General features: G+C 51.8%; 3 protein-coding genes and 5 non-coding genes across 10 annotated transcripts; 3 read left to right on the forward strand and 5 right to left on the reverse strand.

Moving 5' to 3' along the window:
- Positions 1-1,791: 1,791 nt before the first annotated feature.
- Positions 1,792-4,087, forward strand: MRPL58 (mitochondrial ribosomal protein L58). 2 transcript variants are annotated; one of them, XM_052687896.1, is made up of 6 exons: positions 1,792-1,973; positions 2,156-2,192; positions 2,515-2,574; positions 3,187-3,245; positions 3,367-3,536; positions 3,873-4,087. In XM_052687896.1, exons 1-6 carry the CDS (start codon positions 1,833-1,835, stop codon positions 3,955-3,957), a joined length of 552 nt encoding a protein of 183 aa, XP_052543856.1. In that variant the 5' UTR covers positions 1,792-1,832; the 3' UTR covers positions 3,958-4,087. The 2 variants fall into 2 exon arrangements, with proteins under 2 accessions (XP_052543856.1, XP_052543855.1); XM_052687895.1 differs by having other exon boundaries at positions 1,797-1,973; positions 3,187-3,269.
- A 500-nt stretch (positions 4,088-4,587) lies between these two features.
- On the forward strand, positions 4,588-4,660 carry TRNAR-UCU (transfer RNA arginine (anticodon UCU)). The gene has a single exon. It is a non-coding gene; the product is annotated as a tRNA-Arg (tRNA).
- A 387-nt stretch (positions 4,661-5,047) lies between these two features.
- TRNAR-CCU (transfer RNA arginine (anticodon CCU)) lies at positions 5,048-5,120 on the reverse strand. The gene has a single exon. It is a non-coding gene; the product is annotated as a tRNA-Arg (tRNA).
- A 599-nt stretch (positions 5,121-5,719) lies between these two features.
- Positions 5,720-5,792, reverse strand: TRNAR-UCG (transfer RNA arginine (anticodon UCG)). Its single transcript has one exon. It is a non-coding gene; the product is annotated as a tRNA-Arg (tRNA).
- Positions 5,793-7,463: 1,671 nt separating this feature from the next.
- On the reverse strand, positions 7,464-7,536 carry TRNAR-CCU (transfer RNA arginine (anticodon CCU)). The gene has a single exon. It is a non-coding gene; the product is annotated as a tRNA-Arg (tRNA).
- Positions 7,537-7,842: 306 nt separating this feature from the next.
- TRNAR-UCG (transfer RNA arginine (anticodon UCG)) lies at positions 7,843-7,915 on the reverse strand. The gene has a single exon. It is a non-coding gene; the product is annotated as a tRNA-Arg (tRNA).
- Positions 7,916-9,373: 1,458 nt separating this feature from the next.
- On the forward strand, positions 9,374-13,106 carry LOC128083021 (5-hydroxytryptamine receptor 3A-like). Its single transcript, XM_052687881.1, has 8 exons — positions 9,374-9,804; positions 10,124-10,168; positions 10,264-10,373; positions 10,899-11,065; positions 11,491-11,651; positions 11,796-12,006; positions 12,225-12,344; positions 12,503-13,106. Exons 1-8 carry the CDS (start codon positions 9,760-9,762, stop codon positions 12,706-12,708), a joined length of 1,065 nt encoding a protein of 354 aa, XP_052543841.1. The 5' UTR covers positions 9,374-9,759; the 3' UTR covers positions 12,709-13,106.
- A 551-nt stretch (positions 13,107-13,657) lies between these two features.
- ATP5PD (ATP synthase peripheral stalk subunit d) lies at positions 13,658-16,406 on the reverse strand. Of its 2 annotated transcripts, none has more exons than XM_052687898.1 (6): positions 16,308-16,406; positions 15,990-16,120; positions 15,256-15,352; positions 14,390-14,461; positions 13,996-14,058; positions 13,658-13,862 (listed from the first exon to the last, which is right to left on the reverse strand). In XM_052687898.1, exons 2-6 carry the CDS (start codon positions 16,109-16,111, stop codon positions 13,731-13,733), a joined length of 486 nt encoding a protein of 161 aa, XP_052543858.1. In that variant the 5' UTR covers positions 16,112-16,120; positions 16,308-16,406; the 3' UTR covers positions 13,658-13,730. The 2 variants fall into 2 exon arrangements, with proteins under 2 accessions (XP_052543858.1, XP_052543859.1); XM_052687899.1 differs by having other exon boundaries at positions 16,223-16,310.
- Positions 16,407-16,419: the final 13 nt, after the last annotated feature.

Below are 16,419 nucleotides of genomic sequence, written 5' to 3' on the forward strand. Positions count from 1 at the left end.
GAACACCTCCAGGGATGGACAGGGCATCCGCAGCCTCTCTGGGCAGCTGTTCCAGCACCTCACCACTCTCATAGCAAAGAACTTCCCCGACATCCAACCTAAATCTTCCCTCCCTCAACTTAATACCATTTACCTTTATCCTGCTGTTATCTACTCTTCCAAAGAGTTGATTTCCCTCTTGTTCAAAGGCTCCCTTAAGGTGCTGGCAGGCTGTCTCACTGTGGTTCCTGGGCTCCATCAGGAGAGGGGTGGTCAGCAGGGACAGGGAGGTGATTGTCCCTCTCTACTTGGCTCTTGTGAGGCCCCATCTGGAGTGCTGTGTCCAGGTGTGGAGCCCTCAGTACAAGAAAGACATTGAGATCTTGGAAAGGGTCCAGAGGAGGGCAACTAAGATGATCAGGGGGCTGGAGCACCTCCCCTATGAGGACAGGCTGAGGGAGTTGGGCTTGTTCAGCCTGGAGAAGAGAAGCTGTGGGGTGACCTCATGGCAGCCTATCAATACCTGAAGGGAACCTACAGCCAGGAGGGGAGTAAACTCTTCCAAAGGGCTGACAACAGCAGGACTAGGGGAAATGGATCCAAGTTGAAGGAGGGAAGATTTAGGTTGGATGTTAGGGGGAAGTTCTTCACAAAGAGAGTAGTTAGGCCCTGGAACGGGCTGCCCAGGGATGTTGTGGATGCCCCGTCCTTGGCCGTGTTCAAGGCCAGGTTGGACGGGGTCCTGGGCAACCTGATCTGAATGTGTGTGTTTGGTGGCCCTGCTGGGCAGGGGGGTTGGAACTACATGATCCTTGAGGTCCCTTCCAACCCGGGTGATTCTGTGATTCTGTGATTCTGTGATTCTGTGGTTGCACGACCTTCACGCCCCGTCCGCAGCCCTGCCGCACACCGCACAGTGACGCCTTTCTTGGCACCTCACCAGCACAGCGGTAACGCTGACGCGTTTAATGGCAGTTGGTGAAAAGCTTCGGAGGTCTCACCCACCCTCCGGCAACAAATCCCAGCGATTTACCAGTTTCCTCCTCTAAATTAAGGTCACCAGATGGCGCGGTCTCTCTCTGACGGTTCTGCTCTTTCTCCTTCAAGCTTTCCATTTTCTGGCCGGGGAAGCAGAGCGGAACCCATCCTCACCCGCTGGCCCGTGCTTCAAACCCAGAGACGCGGTCACGCCGGAGCACGGCGCTGCCAGCTCCCCTAGGAGCCACCGACCGTCACCCCTCAGCCCCGCTCGGGGCTCACAGCTCCCACCGCCCAGCTGGAGCCCAGCCCCGCGCAGCGCCGTGCCGCTTTTAAGCACCGTTCTGACTTCGCGCACAGGTTTACAGGCACCGTCGTCGGCACCCGACAAAACACCGGTGCTGACGGCAGCCCCGCGCTCTGCCGGAGCGCCTTCCCGGCGCCAGAAGCTGCCGCTCCTGCCCGCGGTCACGAGGCGCGGCTCAGCAGCCCTCGGCTGCCGGCTCCGCAGGGCTGCGCTCCCCCCGTGCTCCCCTCCCCCTCCAGCACCTCTCATCCACATCTGGGAAACGCGTCAATAAAGGTTACGGTACACGCGCACACGTGCATAGATACACACTGATCGCGTACATGAATTTTTCGCTCCTTCAACGTGCTCCGAGGAGCTGCCGCACCGAGCTAAAGGCGCCTCAACCGCCTCCTGGCGCCTTCCACCCCCCTCGGCAGGCGGCCCGGCCGCACAGCGCGCCTGGGCACCGCGCGGCCCCACAAGGCCCCGGAACGCAGCGCGCGGCCGCCGTTTCCAGGGGACGCCGTTCCGAAAGGGCGCCGTTTCCAGGGGACGCCGCGCCGCGCCGCACTGTGGAAGCACCAAGATGGCGGTGCGCGGGCCCTGGGCACTGCGGTTCCTCACCGCCCGCTTCTCGCAGCGCGCCGCCGCCGGCACCGAGTTCCGCAGCGCCTACAGCTTGGACAAGTTGTACCCGCCGCGGGACGGCGGCACCGCCAGCGACCCGGCGAGTGGGACCGGGGTCGCGAGCGGGTGGGATTGGGCTTAGCTGGGCCCTGGGGCGCAGCGCGGCCTCGGCGCGGTCACTCTGCGGCAGGCAGGGCCAGGCCCGAGGCGCCCGTGAGGCTGCCCCGCCGCCTCGCTCACCGCCTAACGCTACTTCCCCTCCCCTTCCCTCGTGTTTTCCAGGAGGAGGCCAGGCCAGCGGCCCTCAACATCCCCATGGGTGAGTGTCACGGCTCAGCAGAACTGACCCCAAGCGTTTGTGGCCCGTGAAGGCACGTGGCACGACAGCACAGAGCCGGCACCGCGTTGTGGGCTCCGTGTGCTTTAAGAGCAGGTCGTCCATTTTTGCTGTCCTCTTGAGGAATAGCAAATATTTAGAAAATGTAATTTAAATTGATTGACTCTAGAAAAGTCAGCGCTCAGTTTGAGCTGAAAGCACTGACAGCAGGCTTCTCTCAGCCTCACGTGCAGCATTTTGGGACGTCGCTTACCCCTGTTCCCTGCCACAAAGCTAAGGGCAGCACGGTGCTGTTCTCTTCCAGACCGACTGACTGTATCCTACAGCCGGAGCAGCGGCCCTGGTGGGCAGAATGTTAACAAAGGTATGAAAGGGGTTCTCAGACTTAAGGAAAAGTCCCAGTCAGCATCCAAGCCTGAAAGCTGTTTCTCTGTTCTCTACGGTAAAATATGAGCCTGAAATTAAAAGAGCACCTTTGTACTGTCTAATGTGAGTTTTTCATTATTACTTACATTTTAACATTTGACATTTTAACAACTCCTTAGTCTTTGCAATGCCTGAGACAAGTGCTAGCAGTCATTCTCCCAGAAGCATTCTTACTGTGTCACGAGAAACATCACTTCTGTAATCTGTTTTCACTGAGCATGCAGTAAGCCAACTGGATTCTTCAGCTTTCTATGCAGTAAACTGTTTGCTTAACTCAAATAAGGAAACAAAAAATATTTCCTCTTCTGCCGGGTAGGTATTGGCTAATAATTGCAGTAAATTTTATAATGTGTAGAAGTGCAAATACCATAAAATTGTCTTTTAGAATAGTATGCAAAAAAAAAAAGTAGCAAGAAATAAATTGTGATCCTTCAGGAAATTTACACTGGTATCAGAATACGTTCAAAGTCAGCAGTGAACAGACTGAACTGCCTCATAAAACCCAGGAACGCCATCTATTGCATTGAAAAGGTCCTGTTTTTCCTCCCAGTGAATACCAAGGCAGAAGTCAGGTTCCACCTGGCATCAGCAGACTGGATCCCAGAAGCTGTAAGAGAAAAAATGGCATCAATGGTAACTACCCTCTCCCCTACAACACTTCACAGTTCCAGCAAAAATTTGACAAGTCGAACAAAGTTTCAGTGATCACAGCATGCTCTTCCCTCCTCAGCACAGAAATAAGATAAACCGAGCTGGTGAGCTGATTGTGAACTCCGAAGAGAGTCGTTACCAGATGAGGAACCTGGCGATTTGTTTAGAAAAAATCAGAGTCATGGTCACAGAAGCTACTGAGAAGCCCAAGGTGGTGTCTAAGGAGACTGCGCAGCAACTCATAGCCAGGTACCATTGTTGAGATTGCCTTTATTTGCACTCTTCACTGGGGAGGGAAAATAGAAGAGATATGATTTACTGTCCTTTCTAGAAGCAACTCGATAAAGACAACAGTAGGATCTTCTGGTTAAAATGCCCATCAGGGACAAAAAATTATCTTCTCAGGAAACATTTAGATGTGATTTAATGGCAGATATTCAGAGTTTTTCTTTAAAAAACTAAACAAAACCAAGAATGGGGGATGTCCAGTGCCTGTGGACATTTGTCAACTCTTAGCTGAGCATTTATTAGAGGGTTTGTTGCTTTTTTTTGTGTGCACTAAAGAATCTTTTCATTGTGTTTTAGGGTAGAAAAAATGAACCGTGAACGATTAAGACAGAAAAAGATACACTCAAATATAAAACAGAGCAGGAAGGCAGACTTTGACTGAGAGCAGAGGTGGAAGTCTTTCGTGTACTGCCTTTATAAGGAAATGTTGTTGGCAACAGTAGATGATACTGAACTGATCTGGTAAAGTCTGTCTAAAAATGCAAATAAAAAACATATTTATAATCTGCTGACCTCTTGTGCTTCGTCCAGTCCTCTGTATCTTTCTAAGAGCTCCCTCTGCTGCTGAACGTACAAGCAGCAATAGATCGGGTGGGAAAGAAAGAGTAAAAGCTTTGTGTCTTCAAATACAAATAACAATTCACCATTTCAAGCAATTTACTCAGATTTTAGTTAGCTGACTTTTTTTTTTCCTACCAACTAAGAAAAACGTGTTGAATTAGCCTAAAGCCACGACAGGAGGTCAGCAGGAGGGAATTGCGCTCTTTTCAGCACTTAGAGACAAAAGCCATCCTCTTAAGTGCAGGGGTGTTCTGGTCCTTGAAGCGCAGCTTCGTGAAGCCTCAGACAAAGCAGCTTTAAGAGCCGTGACCGGCACCGACCCGAGCAGCACGAGCCGCACGGTGCCCCCGGTGCCCGCGGTGCTGTGGCAGCACGAGGTCCGGCTGTTCCGCCGTATGGGGCGGGGACTCAAAAAGGCACTGAAAACACGCATTTTTTGCCACTTTGCAGGGCCCCAGTGGCCTAATGGATAAGGCACTGGCCTTCTAAGTCAGGGATTGTGGGTTCGAGTCCCACCTGGGGTGAGCAGGGGTTGTGTACTCTTTTAGGCGAGGAGGGAAATCTCTGCCCTGGCCCTGAGGTTCGCAGCTCTGAACGCAGTTCAGGACGCTGCCTCCATCCCATCTCTATGCACAACCTGCCAAGAAACAGGAGCAAACAAAACACAAATTCTTTCCTCCAGCCCTTGCAGGAACCCCGGGAGGTAACGCGATCATTTACGATCATTCGTGCTGCCTCAGCGACACAGAACGTCGTTGCTCACGACAGGATTGTGGAGGAGGCGGACCGCTAACTGTAAACAATCTCAGACCACGGTGGTGCGGGGGGGGGGAGCCCCGGAGCAACCGCGATGGAAAAGAAGACACCAAAGTGCTGCTGCGCGCCGGCAGTACACGGGAGGGGAAAAGATCCACCCCAGATGGGACTCGAACCCACAATCCCTGGCTTAGGAGGCCAGTGCCTTATCCATTAGGCCACTGGGGCTGCGCGGAAGCGTATTTCGGTGCTTCTGGTTAACTCTCTGCTGGCCGGGCAGACGCTGCGCCCACGGCGCCAGCGCGCCGTTCAAGGGCTCCGCGCCTCCTCCCGAGCAGCGCGGCTCTGCTCCCGGTAACAGCACGGGAGCTGCTGCGAATCGCACAGGCGGAGGTGTGAGAATCGACGAGACCGCAGCGAGAACGGGGCCAGCAAATACCAGAGCCCCCCGCACTGAGCTCGCAGGTTAAAAAAAATAAAATAGGCCAAAAGGAAAGGGAAGAGAAAGGCACAGAAGCGGTGCGGCCTCACGGTGTCTGTCCTGCCCCAGGGCCAGAACGGACAAAGCGGCAGGGTTCGTAGGCCGAGTCTCAGATGGAGTAAAAGCCCGGTTCCGCCCACCCCCCTCACAGCGTTTCTTGCCGCCCTAAGAGAACACAACACCAACCCCACCGCGCACCTGAGCGGCCCCAGCTGGGAGCGGAGCTCCGGGGGCCACAGCCTACCCCAAAACCGGGCCTCTGCGCTCATTGGCGGCCCCTCCTCTCGCGGCAGCCAGCGCCGCAAGGACACCTTCAGCTGAAATCAAACGATTGAGTGATTTAAAACAACCACGAAGGGACTCGAACCCTCAATCTTCTGATCCGAAGTCAGACGCCTTATCCATTAGGCCACGTGGTCCCCTCGCCCTCAATTTTGGGAACAGTGACAGACACCGACGGCCCCAATGCTTACACGCCCCCAGCACGCACAGATGTACCTCACATCCCCATTCCCTGCCTCCAGGAACCACCGTGGCCCTCGCAGGCGAACGCTGGTGATAGCAGGAAGCGGCAGGAGGTCCCCACGGGACATCATAGCACCCACCCCGCCCCGCCCCCCGAGTGCGGCTGCACGGCACAGGAGTCCCACGGGCGGCACGCGATGTTCTCTGCGGCTGTTCAAACCGTGCTTCTGAGGACGGCAGAAATCCAGCACACAAATGCAATCCGAAATCTGGGGCACAGGAGCGCGGGCGCTCTGATCCCCGCGGCCACGCAGCTCGACTTCAGCCAGCGTGCCGGGGGGGGCAGCACCCACAGACGTGCGCCGCGGTCCGCGTGGCCTCTCGTGCAGCACGCCGGACTGCAAGGAGGGATTCGAATCCACCGCTAGGGAATCAGTCACCGCAGAATTCCTGTGCTTATCTTTCCCGGCGCTGTTTTATTCCCTCTGCGCACCCCAATCCGCGCCCACCAGCTGGTAGTGCGGCTCCTGCGAGCGGCACACGTGCGGTCTCCTCCTGCCAGAAGCTCGGCCCACAGGTGGTGAGGGAGAGAAACAGCAGAAGCTGTTCGATCTGATAGCACCGGAGTGGGACCGTCGCTGAGGCAGTCCCCCAAAGTGTGCAGTGAGCCAACCAAGGCCATGGAGATCCCAGCGTGACTGCAGCCGCAACACCTGCAGGGCATTGCCTGCAGCGCAGCGCGGGGTCGATCCGGGCCAAAGTGGCTCTGCTTTCCAGGCAGCTGAGTCATTTCCTCCCTCACCTAACAGGGAGAAATAACTTGGAAAGAAACTTCACTTTAGGTTTCACTGGTGTGATATCACCCTGACCACAACTGCCTTTTACAGTCCATTAACTGTAGGAAAAAAGACTCTCGAGCAGCTTTTTAATGCAACGAAACGGAGAGGCATCGTCCTACAAGCATTTATGTGCAGGGCTGTGGTCCCAGGGCACCGCGGCTCAACAGAGTGCCCTCACTGAGCAGCTCCGCACAGAGATGTGGTTTCTGGCAGAGGAGTGAAACCTCCTTCCCATCAGTGCTGGTCCTGTCCTGCTCTGGGAAGCGTGCTGGACAGATGTGTCCATCATCTGCTGATGGCGGCGGGGCCCGAAGGCGCGGCACAGAGCCGTGCCGGGGGCTGAGAAAGGCTGTGCCCCGGAGGGCGGTGGGCACGGCAGGGCGGCCGGAGCTGAGGGAGAGCTGGGACTCCGCTGAGAGAGGGGTGGGGGTGGGGTGGTGCAGTGTGGGGTTGGACTCAGTGGTCCTCGAGGGTTTCTCCCAACTCGGGATATTCTGAGACACTTCCTTTAACGCAGCCCTCGCTGCCCCGAGTCCCACCGTTCCTTCCCTTCCGCAAACCCTGCAGACGGTGCTCACCGATGCATCGGTGTTACAGAGTTCTGTTACTCTGATTGAGCTCAGTCCTTAATTCTCCCATTGCATTCAGATCCTTATTAATTTCCTGTGCCACGGGGGTGCGACATTCCTTCTCACCGTACCCTCCCACCCCGCGCCGTCTGTATCAGCACGCATTGACACGGGGAGAAAGCAATGAAAAAAATAATCCAGAAAAGGGTGGTTTGCTCACCCCAGATGGGACTCGAACCCACAATCCCTGGCTTAGGAGGCCAGTGCCTTATCCATTAGGCCACTGGGGCTGCGCGGGATGCGCGCTCCCGCTCGTGGGAACGGCCCCAAACGCTGCGGAGTTCGCACTGCGCCCGCGGGGAGACGGAACGGACGCGGGACGGACGGACGGACACGGGGACACGGGGACACGCGCGGCTCCCGGCCGTGCAGCAGGATAACCCTGCAGGCGTCGAAAAGAGAAAGGGAAAAGAAAAAGAGAAAATCCCGGCGGAGCAGGTCTTACAGGAGGGAACCAAACCCGGGCACGCGTGCTCCTTCCCCTTCTGTGGGCGGGTGGGAAGGGGGAGCGCCTGGAAAAGTAGGAGCACCCTATGCGACCACGAAGGGACTCGAACCCTCAATCTTCTGATCCGAAGTCAGACGCCTTATCCATTAGGCCACGCGGTCACGGGTCTGCAGCCCCCCCAGCTGTCCGCCCGCTGCCTTCCGGCCGCCGCTGGGCGCGAATCGGCCGCCGGGAGCGCGGGGGCCGCGGGGGGATGAGCGGGACGTACATCGCACAGCCGCACCGTCAGTCAAGCGTGGGCCTCGGGGTCCGCTTCGGCTCCCGTCACCTTGCGAGTGCCGCATGGGTCTGCGCGTCCATCCGTCTCCCTCAGCTCTGGGCTACTCTTCCTTCTGCCGTAGTCGCAGTGCAGGGGCTGCCAGCCGGGTTCTGGTCTCTAAGGAGAAGCCCCGCGCTCAGAGGGCACTGCTCTCAGACGTTGGGATGTGCAGAGCAGCACGAGGCCAGGAAGGATCCATAGGTCACGCCTTGCGAGCTGGGGAAGGTCTGGGAGTCCCATGACGAAGAGTGATGGAGGAGACCGGGCAAACCAAGAGCAGAGGAACCCAGAAAAAGCAAATGAGACAAAGCTGTTTTCACTGCACGGGGGACTGAAGCCCAGGCACCCCAAGGTGAGCTGCAGGAGGAGAGATGTGCAGTGGAGCCCAGGGCCATGCTGCTGCAGCAGGATGCTGGATACCAAAAGCTGACGAGCAGCAGAACAGATTCGGTCCCAGCCCACTCCCACCTCACAGCTGCTGGGAGGCCTAAGGCACTTCTGGAGGGCATCACCTCCAGCACTGCTCCTGTCCCAGTGATGCTGCCCACATCAGTTCCTGCACCAACACATGGCTCACCCCAACCCTTTCTGTTTGGTTCAAACCCTGCTGTATGGCCCATATTCTTCCTCCTCCTGTCCCACACAACTGGAGGTGCTCAGGTACCATCTGCAACATCCCAGGGAAATGGGATTTTCCAAGAACACAGTAAATGGGGCTGTTCCCCTACACTCAAAGTGTCACTCAGTGCACCTGAAGGCATCATTGGAGCTACAGCAGGAACACAGGCAGAGAGGAGAGAGATAAAGGAGGGAGAGATAAAGTAAACATCTCTGAGACTTTAATCTTAACAGTGAGGAGTTGGAGCAGCACCTCAGGAGGACAGAGTGTCAACTAGAAGGCAGAAACAACATCAGTGATTCCACAAAGTGCTCAGCAGTTAGGGAACAGGGAGAGCAGCCTCTCTGCCCCCCAGAGCTAATTTTCCTATTCTGTTTTAGTGGTGTTGCATTGGTCCTGCAAATGAGACAAGATTTGCTGTTGAGTGGCTCTGGCTCCCAGCCTCTCCTTTATGGATATGAGCCCTTTCTTCTCTTTCCCTCAAATTGTTGGATTTAATGCTCTTCTTTTTCCTTTACCACAACTAAAGACCACTCCCAAGAGCCCACTGAGTGCGTCAATCCATTAGCAAAGTCTTCCTTCCAATGCAAATACAGAGTCTAGCTCCTGTTTACAAAACACCAATCCCTCATTAGTACATATCAAATCAACTTCTGCATAACAAATGACGTGTTTTGGAACTGCTGGTAAGGTACCCGGTACCATCTGCCTCTTTATTTGGAAGCAGGAGAAGATGCAGCGAGCGTTTATAGCTCTGCTCACACTTTCTCTTGGGACAGGTAAGTTCAAGAGGACTGGAAAAGCTTTGAAGAGCTCTGCTCTCATCTGTGCAAGAAGGGATCGATGATGTTTTCCATACCTACACCCCATACCCTTCATTTCATACATGTCTCTTTCACAGGTTGAGATCTCTCCTGATCCTTTTCTAATTGAAGTGTATATTTTTGCCATTAGGAGCTGCTCCCAGGTATATCTGCACCTACTATGATGTCATTGAGTACCTGAACATCTCCTCTCACAGCAAGCTGCACACGCACATACTGCCAAAGACTCACTGGAAGGAGCCTATGGAAGTGATGATGGATTTTATGCTGATAGCAATTCTGTCTGTGGTAAGGATGCACAAATGTTGACAAGTCTTTATAACAGAAATCTGTGCCATTGTTAGATTGAGATCTGATCTTTCTGCAAGGCAGGACTGGGCCAGCAAGACCTGGGTGTTCCAGCTGCTTCCACTTCAGCTTTTTGCCGCTTGAAAACATTTTTTTTTGTTAAGGCTTGGAGGACTTTTGAACAACTCAGCCTGTCCTCCCAAGCTCAGTTTCCACAGTCTGTGCCATCCATGGCAGAAGCAGTGGCGGAGAGCCCCAGAGCTCTGCACAGGGTACAGCTAAGAAAATCAATTAAATACCTTCCATTTTGTTTCCCTAGGCTGAAAAGCTCCAGACCGTCACTTTTTATTTCGTGTTGAGCTTGGTAGGTTCCGTAAGAGCATTTCTCTCCTGTGCCACCCAGCAACATGGCTGAGTCCGAGCCCAGCACTCACCTTTCCCCTTTACCTCCTTACCCAGGAGTGGACAAACACTTTTGCCACCTGGGACCCACGGGATTTCTGTAACATTTCTAAAATTGTTCTGCCCATGGATTCATTCTGGTCACCCCCAATCTTCATTTTGGAAAGGTAGGCTCTCATTTTATTTTTATCCACCAGCTTAAGAAAAATACTGTGGATGCAAACCATTTGGTAATATTGCAGGAAATGGGATAAACTCAGTTACTAGCTATTCCTATAAACTAAACGTAACCAAGAATCTCATATCTTACATTAATGGGAAAGAGCTTATATAAAGCACTTTGTGGGTGAGTAATTTTGTAGCATCTCCTGAAATGCAACATATAGGCTCTATTAATCCTGAAGAAGCAGCTGGGGGGACAAGCAATGTGGTGGGATGAAAGTCACCCCTGGCAGTGTTGGGCATGGGCCCCCCAGCTCTTTGGCTGCAGGGGGAAAGGATGGGAGTCAGCATGCAGAGACAGCACTGAGCCCCTTCCCCACAAAGCCCACGCATCCCTTTCCACTGCATTCCATGTCTGCGTGGCTGCACGGACCCATCCGAAAGGGACACTTACTGCCCCAGCTTCTGTGTGACTGAGGATCATTGCAGCATCCTGCAGCTCTGTCACTCTTCGGTTTTGTTTCCTCCAGAGTGAACGAACAGAAGTCCAACTTGGAGTACATTGTCGTCACACACAACGGCACCTTCAACGCCAGCCTTCCCTTCCAGGTCACACTAACATGCAGTTTGATGATCCTCAAGTTCCCCTTCGACACCCAGACATGCAACATGAGCATTGCTTCATTTCTCTACCCAGGTAAGTGGCAAGCTATGTTTTAGCACAAACAAGCTAAATGTGCAAAAGGAACAGCTGAGATGGGCCCTAGCTGACTCCTGGGTTCCCTTATCAGCACCACTTGCTGTTAGGGGAGTGCTGTTTAGTTAGAGGGAAAATAAGCTCAGAGTTGTGATGTGTTGGCGTCTCTCCTGGCAACACATCTCCAAGCATCTGAGATGTTTGGGTAGTCACCCCTGGAATTGGTCTTCACAAGCCAAACGACAGCCTTGCTGTGACAAGCCTGATATTTGCTTACATCTGATTTTTGCTTTCCTCATGTGTATGCCTTGGTTGTATCCAACACAACCATGTGTATGCAACCTTGGTTGGAAGGGAAAGGAAGAGGAAATAACTGACCTCTGATAGAAACCTCAATTCTGCCTCTCCTCTCCTCTTACAAACAGTAACAGACCTTTCCTTGAAAGTGAAACGGACACCAGCTGAGATGCTGGTAAACAGCCAGAGCTTCTTCCTAACTGATGGAGAATGGAAGTTCACCAACCTGAGCATCAATGAGTACATTGAAGAAATGGACGATGGAGAATTTCCTGTGATCACCTATATGGTACTGATGTAAATTCATTTTGTTTTGTGTTAATATTAAATAAAAAAAAAAGTATGAAGCAAGGTAGCTTTCCACATCAGGGAGTAAGCATCCACTCAAGAGTGTGTTATCTCTTACTCAAATTTTGTCCATCTTCTTCAACAGATTTCCATGAAGAGACGACCCACTCTGTATATTCTGAACCTCATCCTCCCGACGTGCGCCCTGTACCTGCTTGACATGGCTGTGCTGTTTGGACCCAGCTCTCTCGAGGAGAAAATCAGTTTCCAGATTTCCATCATTCTTGGCAGCTCCATGTTAGCTGTGATTCTCAACAACATGCTTCCAACTTCCTCCAACGAACCGCCCATAATAGGTACTCATCTTTATTGATGGCATCCTGCATATTACTCAGGTAACAACTCTAAGAAAATCGCTGGGCATTCGCGGGCACATTCATGAGCAATGACATCATGAAAAGTTACCCTTCACCAGCTGGCTGCAGACAGCAATTTCCTTTCTCAGGGAGATTACAGATTCAAGAGAATCGTGCCCGTTATCAAATGCCTTATTTGCTTTCCTGTTGTTTTGCAGTGCTCTTTTTCTTAGGCACCTTCCTGCTGATGATCATGGCTGTGCTGGACACCTTCTTCCTGTTGCACCATCAGCACAAATCCGTACGCTTGGGCAAAGCTTTCGGAACAGTCCAACAAGGTAAAGCAACCCAAAAATTCCGAAACAAGCAGGCTGGGTTGCCTGCACCTTACCTGCAGGTTCGAGTCAAGGTGGGTTTCCTCCGGGCGAGAAGCGCTCCTGTCAGTGCCCCTGGCAGCCACCCCATCCTGCCCCATCCCAGTGTTTGTTGTTTGCAGGTGTGCACACCGAGCCACCAATGACAAACCAGGCCATGAAACATCCTACCAAGAAGACCCAGGAAAAAGCACAGCAAACCAAGCCCTGCTGGAGAACGGCGGAACAGGACCCGGTTCTGATAGTTCTGGAGAAGGTGCTTCTCTACAGCCATTTCTTCTTGTCACTCTTTTTTTTTGCTGTTATCTCTATAAAATGGAGCAGTTAGGGACCAGCTCTGTGCGATGCTCGCTCAGTCCTTCTCCATTTTATTTCTTCCAAGCCCTCTGCTGTATTTTCTTTTACTGCTCAATTCAAACCAGTTGTTTCAGCTGCCTAAATTAGAAAAAACAAAAAAACCAAACCACAACCAGAGCATAAAGTCCGCATGGTGTGTGCATTGTACTCTAGTTCTGTAAACATACATATACTCTGAAAGTGCTCCGTGGGCTAACAAAGTAATTAGATAAAGCTATAATGGAACTCGAAGAGAATACCTTAATTCTATCCAATAGTAATTCTTACAGCTCAGAAAAAGGGACCTAAAGCCCTTTTTCATTTATGGAGATGTTTTCATTTTGAGGAGAGACATTTAAGAATTCCTACTCAGATAATTAAATAAATCAATCAAAGTACGAAGCCTTTGTTCTATTGTTTCTGTGATTTTCAGTGAGATCTGGAACATACAGAAATCCAGACTGGTAGGATCACCAGGATTATGGGGGAGCAACGCTTGGGATGTTCAAAATATCATACTTCTGACCTTGTGTATCTCACCTAATTCCTTAAACTCCTATTGCAACTGCACCTAAATCAACACAGCCAACCTGGAAAGCAGCCCCAGCACACTGCCTCTAAAACCTCTGAGACAGACATCACCCTGCAGATCACTACTAAACATAACTTATTCTGTGGCGCTGGAGTGCAAGTCTATCTCCTAAGCAACAATTCATCTGCAAAGGCAGAGCCACATTCCCTGTACTACGTGGTTACAAAGGTAAAAGTTGTGTGAGGACTCAATGTTAGTATCAGATCTAGCTCAGATCTTAGTACTTGCCATAAAACCAGTTCACCAGTAAGAGACAAAATCCATGAAAACCACCCTCTTTGTGCATTGCTGCGTGGTTCCATATTTCTCAAAACCTTGCAACCTCACAGCTAAAGATCTAAGCCACAGACAGGAGGGAAAACACTTTTATTTAAGAGATAATTCATTCTGACAGTCATCAGATAAACTGTTTCCTAGCCGGTTTACAGATCAGCAATGGGTTTGTGTGGCCAGTATGGATACTTCTCCTTGTCCAGTCTGGTTTCAGGAAAAGCTTCATGCAAGTCTTCGTAAGTCATCTGTTCAAATGGAATCATGCTTCTGAGCTTCTGAAGCTTGAAGTGAGAGCAGAGACAAACATGTTACAAGTCACTCATCAGCAAGAAAAAGCAAAGCACGCACAGGAAAGAAAAAGAGTGTGCCAAGCAGGGTTAAAGAGAATATTCACAAAGCAACATCCATACTTACTTGCTGCTCATACTCAGCAATACGAGCTTTGGAAGCTTTCACATACTCCACAATGTTCTTGGTCTGCAAGAAAAAAGAGGGCATGGTGAACATAGTTATAATAAAGATGTCAATCTAGAGTGAATCTGCAACACCACCTTCAAAGCTCATGTTACAATTCCCTGTCATTACACAAGCGGACAAAATCTTGAACAAAATCCAAGCCCTTCCCAAAGCAAAAAATCTTTTGCTTAGCCAAAAGCCAGAGACATGCAAAGAAAGACCAGAAAGCCATACCCTCAAGCTGCTCTGCCTGTGCAGACGCCAGTACAGAACACACCTTCCCTCTCACCCCTTCCCATCTTCACAGGACTCAGAGACAAGTCTGGCATCCAGGAACAGTTCAAACACTTACAGCTTCCTGCTCTTGGGCATCAATTTTGGCAGTTTGTGTATCCACTGGTTCAGGGACCTTCAGTGCAGTGAACTGGAAAGCAAAGAAAAATTTGAAACAGTTTGATTTACACAACCCTGCGTGTGAAAGGTGGTTCTCCCTAGCAGCAGGGGAGTGTTCCTCCCACTCTTCCTATGACACAACATGCTCACAAACGCATAGCTTAATGAGCTTTTAAAAAATGATCTCTGCATCTTGATTGCACATTTCTCAAGCAGCACCACTCACCTGTATGCTCAAAGTGAGCTATTACATATTGCACATCATCACCAGGACACGTTGTACCATGCATACTCATCACAGCATTGCACACAGCAAAGCACAGCACCACGAGGAAGTCTAACACCAAAGACGTATCCTGTCATGGACAGATTTTCCTCAGAGTTTCCACATCTGTCTTTTGGTTATTTTGGTCTTATAGCAGCCAATTTCCATGATGCCAGTGACATCGTGTGACCTTCAGCAAATGCTTGGCTCATTCTTTTCCGGTTCATTTCTAAATGGGATGACAACCCCACAGGCATCAAAGTTGGCTTTGCACATTTCTTAGTCTGCAGACCTGCACTTATCATTTTCTACTATTCAGTAAATTAAAGAAATACACCAAATGTTTGTTTCAGGAGAGGCACTACTCAAATTCGCTCCTACAGACAAAAGAACTTACTGAGTTTTCTTTCTTTCAGGTGAGTGACTGATCTGCAGGACATAAAACAAAGGAAGCTACTAGCCAAAACTGAAAACACCTTCATTCTGGTGCTTTCCACTAAAAGATATTCCCTGCTTAAGCCTCCATAGAGTAACAATGTTCAGCTGACAAAGACACGGACCTTCTTCTGAAACTCATCCACCATGCCAGCTTTAGCAACAGCAGTCTTGTAGTGAGCCCAATCAATGGCAGGGGGTTTCTCAGGCAGTGCAGCCAACCTAAGGAGAGGAAGGACAGCGGTCACCACCAGTGCCAGTACAAACCTGACGCTATCACTTGCTCCCCCTACTTTCAAGAGAGTTAACAGACCCTGCTGAGTTGAACAGAAAATATCTACTTATTAATAACTAGTGATGAACCAATTCTGTAAACTCCCTTACCCCTAAAACAGATTTTTCCCTATGGGCAGACAAATTCAACCCGCAGCCCCTCCCACTTCATGGTACTGCACAGCATCTCTAAGAGACAGCTTTATAAGAAACCACAGGCAGCTTTCACACGTTAGAGGCAAGAAGCAATGCTAACTGTAATAGCAAGCATGCATCAAGCAGGAGATGTCAAAGCACCTGGAAGAACCATTGCTTGTATAGCATTTAACAGAGCAACGAGGTTTTCAAAGCATTTCATTTTTCTTAAATCCACCAAAGCGAAGCGCTTTCACAGAACTAGTTTTTTTCACATCGCAGCCGCAGTTTAACTCTGCAGAGGATTAAGCAAAGAAGATTCACTACAAGAATCCGCTACAGTCTGCCCTGAAGGCGACTGCCGTGCCGTCTCTCGGATCACCGTGGGAAACTACAACACGAGACAGCGGCCAGGAGCGCGGCTCCACGAGAGGCTGCAGGCTGCACTCACCGGGCGGACAGCGCGTCGCTGCGGGTCTTCAGGGCGTTGAACATGGCGCGCTGGTTGGCGGGCACCCTCTCCGCGAAGGCCGCCCAGTCAATGGCCTTGACGGCAGTTCTGCGGGCCGCCATGACGCTGAGCTGCCGCGAGAGGAGAGCGGGTCACGGCAGGCAGAGCCCGGAACCGGCGCCCCCCGGAGTCCACGGAACTCGGGACTCCTTCTGGACCCCCACGCCGCCTACCAAGGGGCGATGGATGGAAGCCAGCCAGCCTCCCGCTCGCCTCGCCTCGCCTCGCCTCCCCTTCCCTCTCCTCTCCTCCGCTCACCTTCACCGACCGCTACCTCAGTCCTCTGGCGCTGCCGAGCGACGCACCGGAAGTCGTGCCCCGTCGGCCAGTCAGAGCACAGCGCTAGCGGAAATGCGTCATGCAGCTCCGC

Source organism: Tympanuchus pallidicinctus, unplaced genomic scaffold (assembly GCF_026119805.1).
Source record: "Tympanuchus pallidicinctus isolate F22 unplaced genomic scaffold, pur_lepc_1.0 scaffold23, whole genome shotgun sequence".
Taxonomy (NCBI): Eukaryota; Metazoa; Chordata; class Aves; order Galliformes; family Phasianidae; genus Tympanuchus; species Tympanuchus pallidicinctus.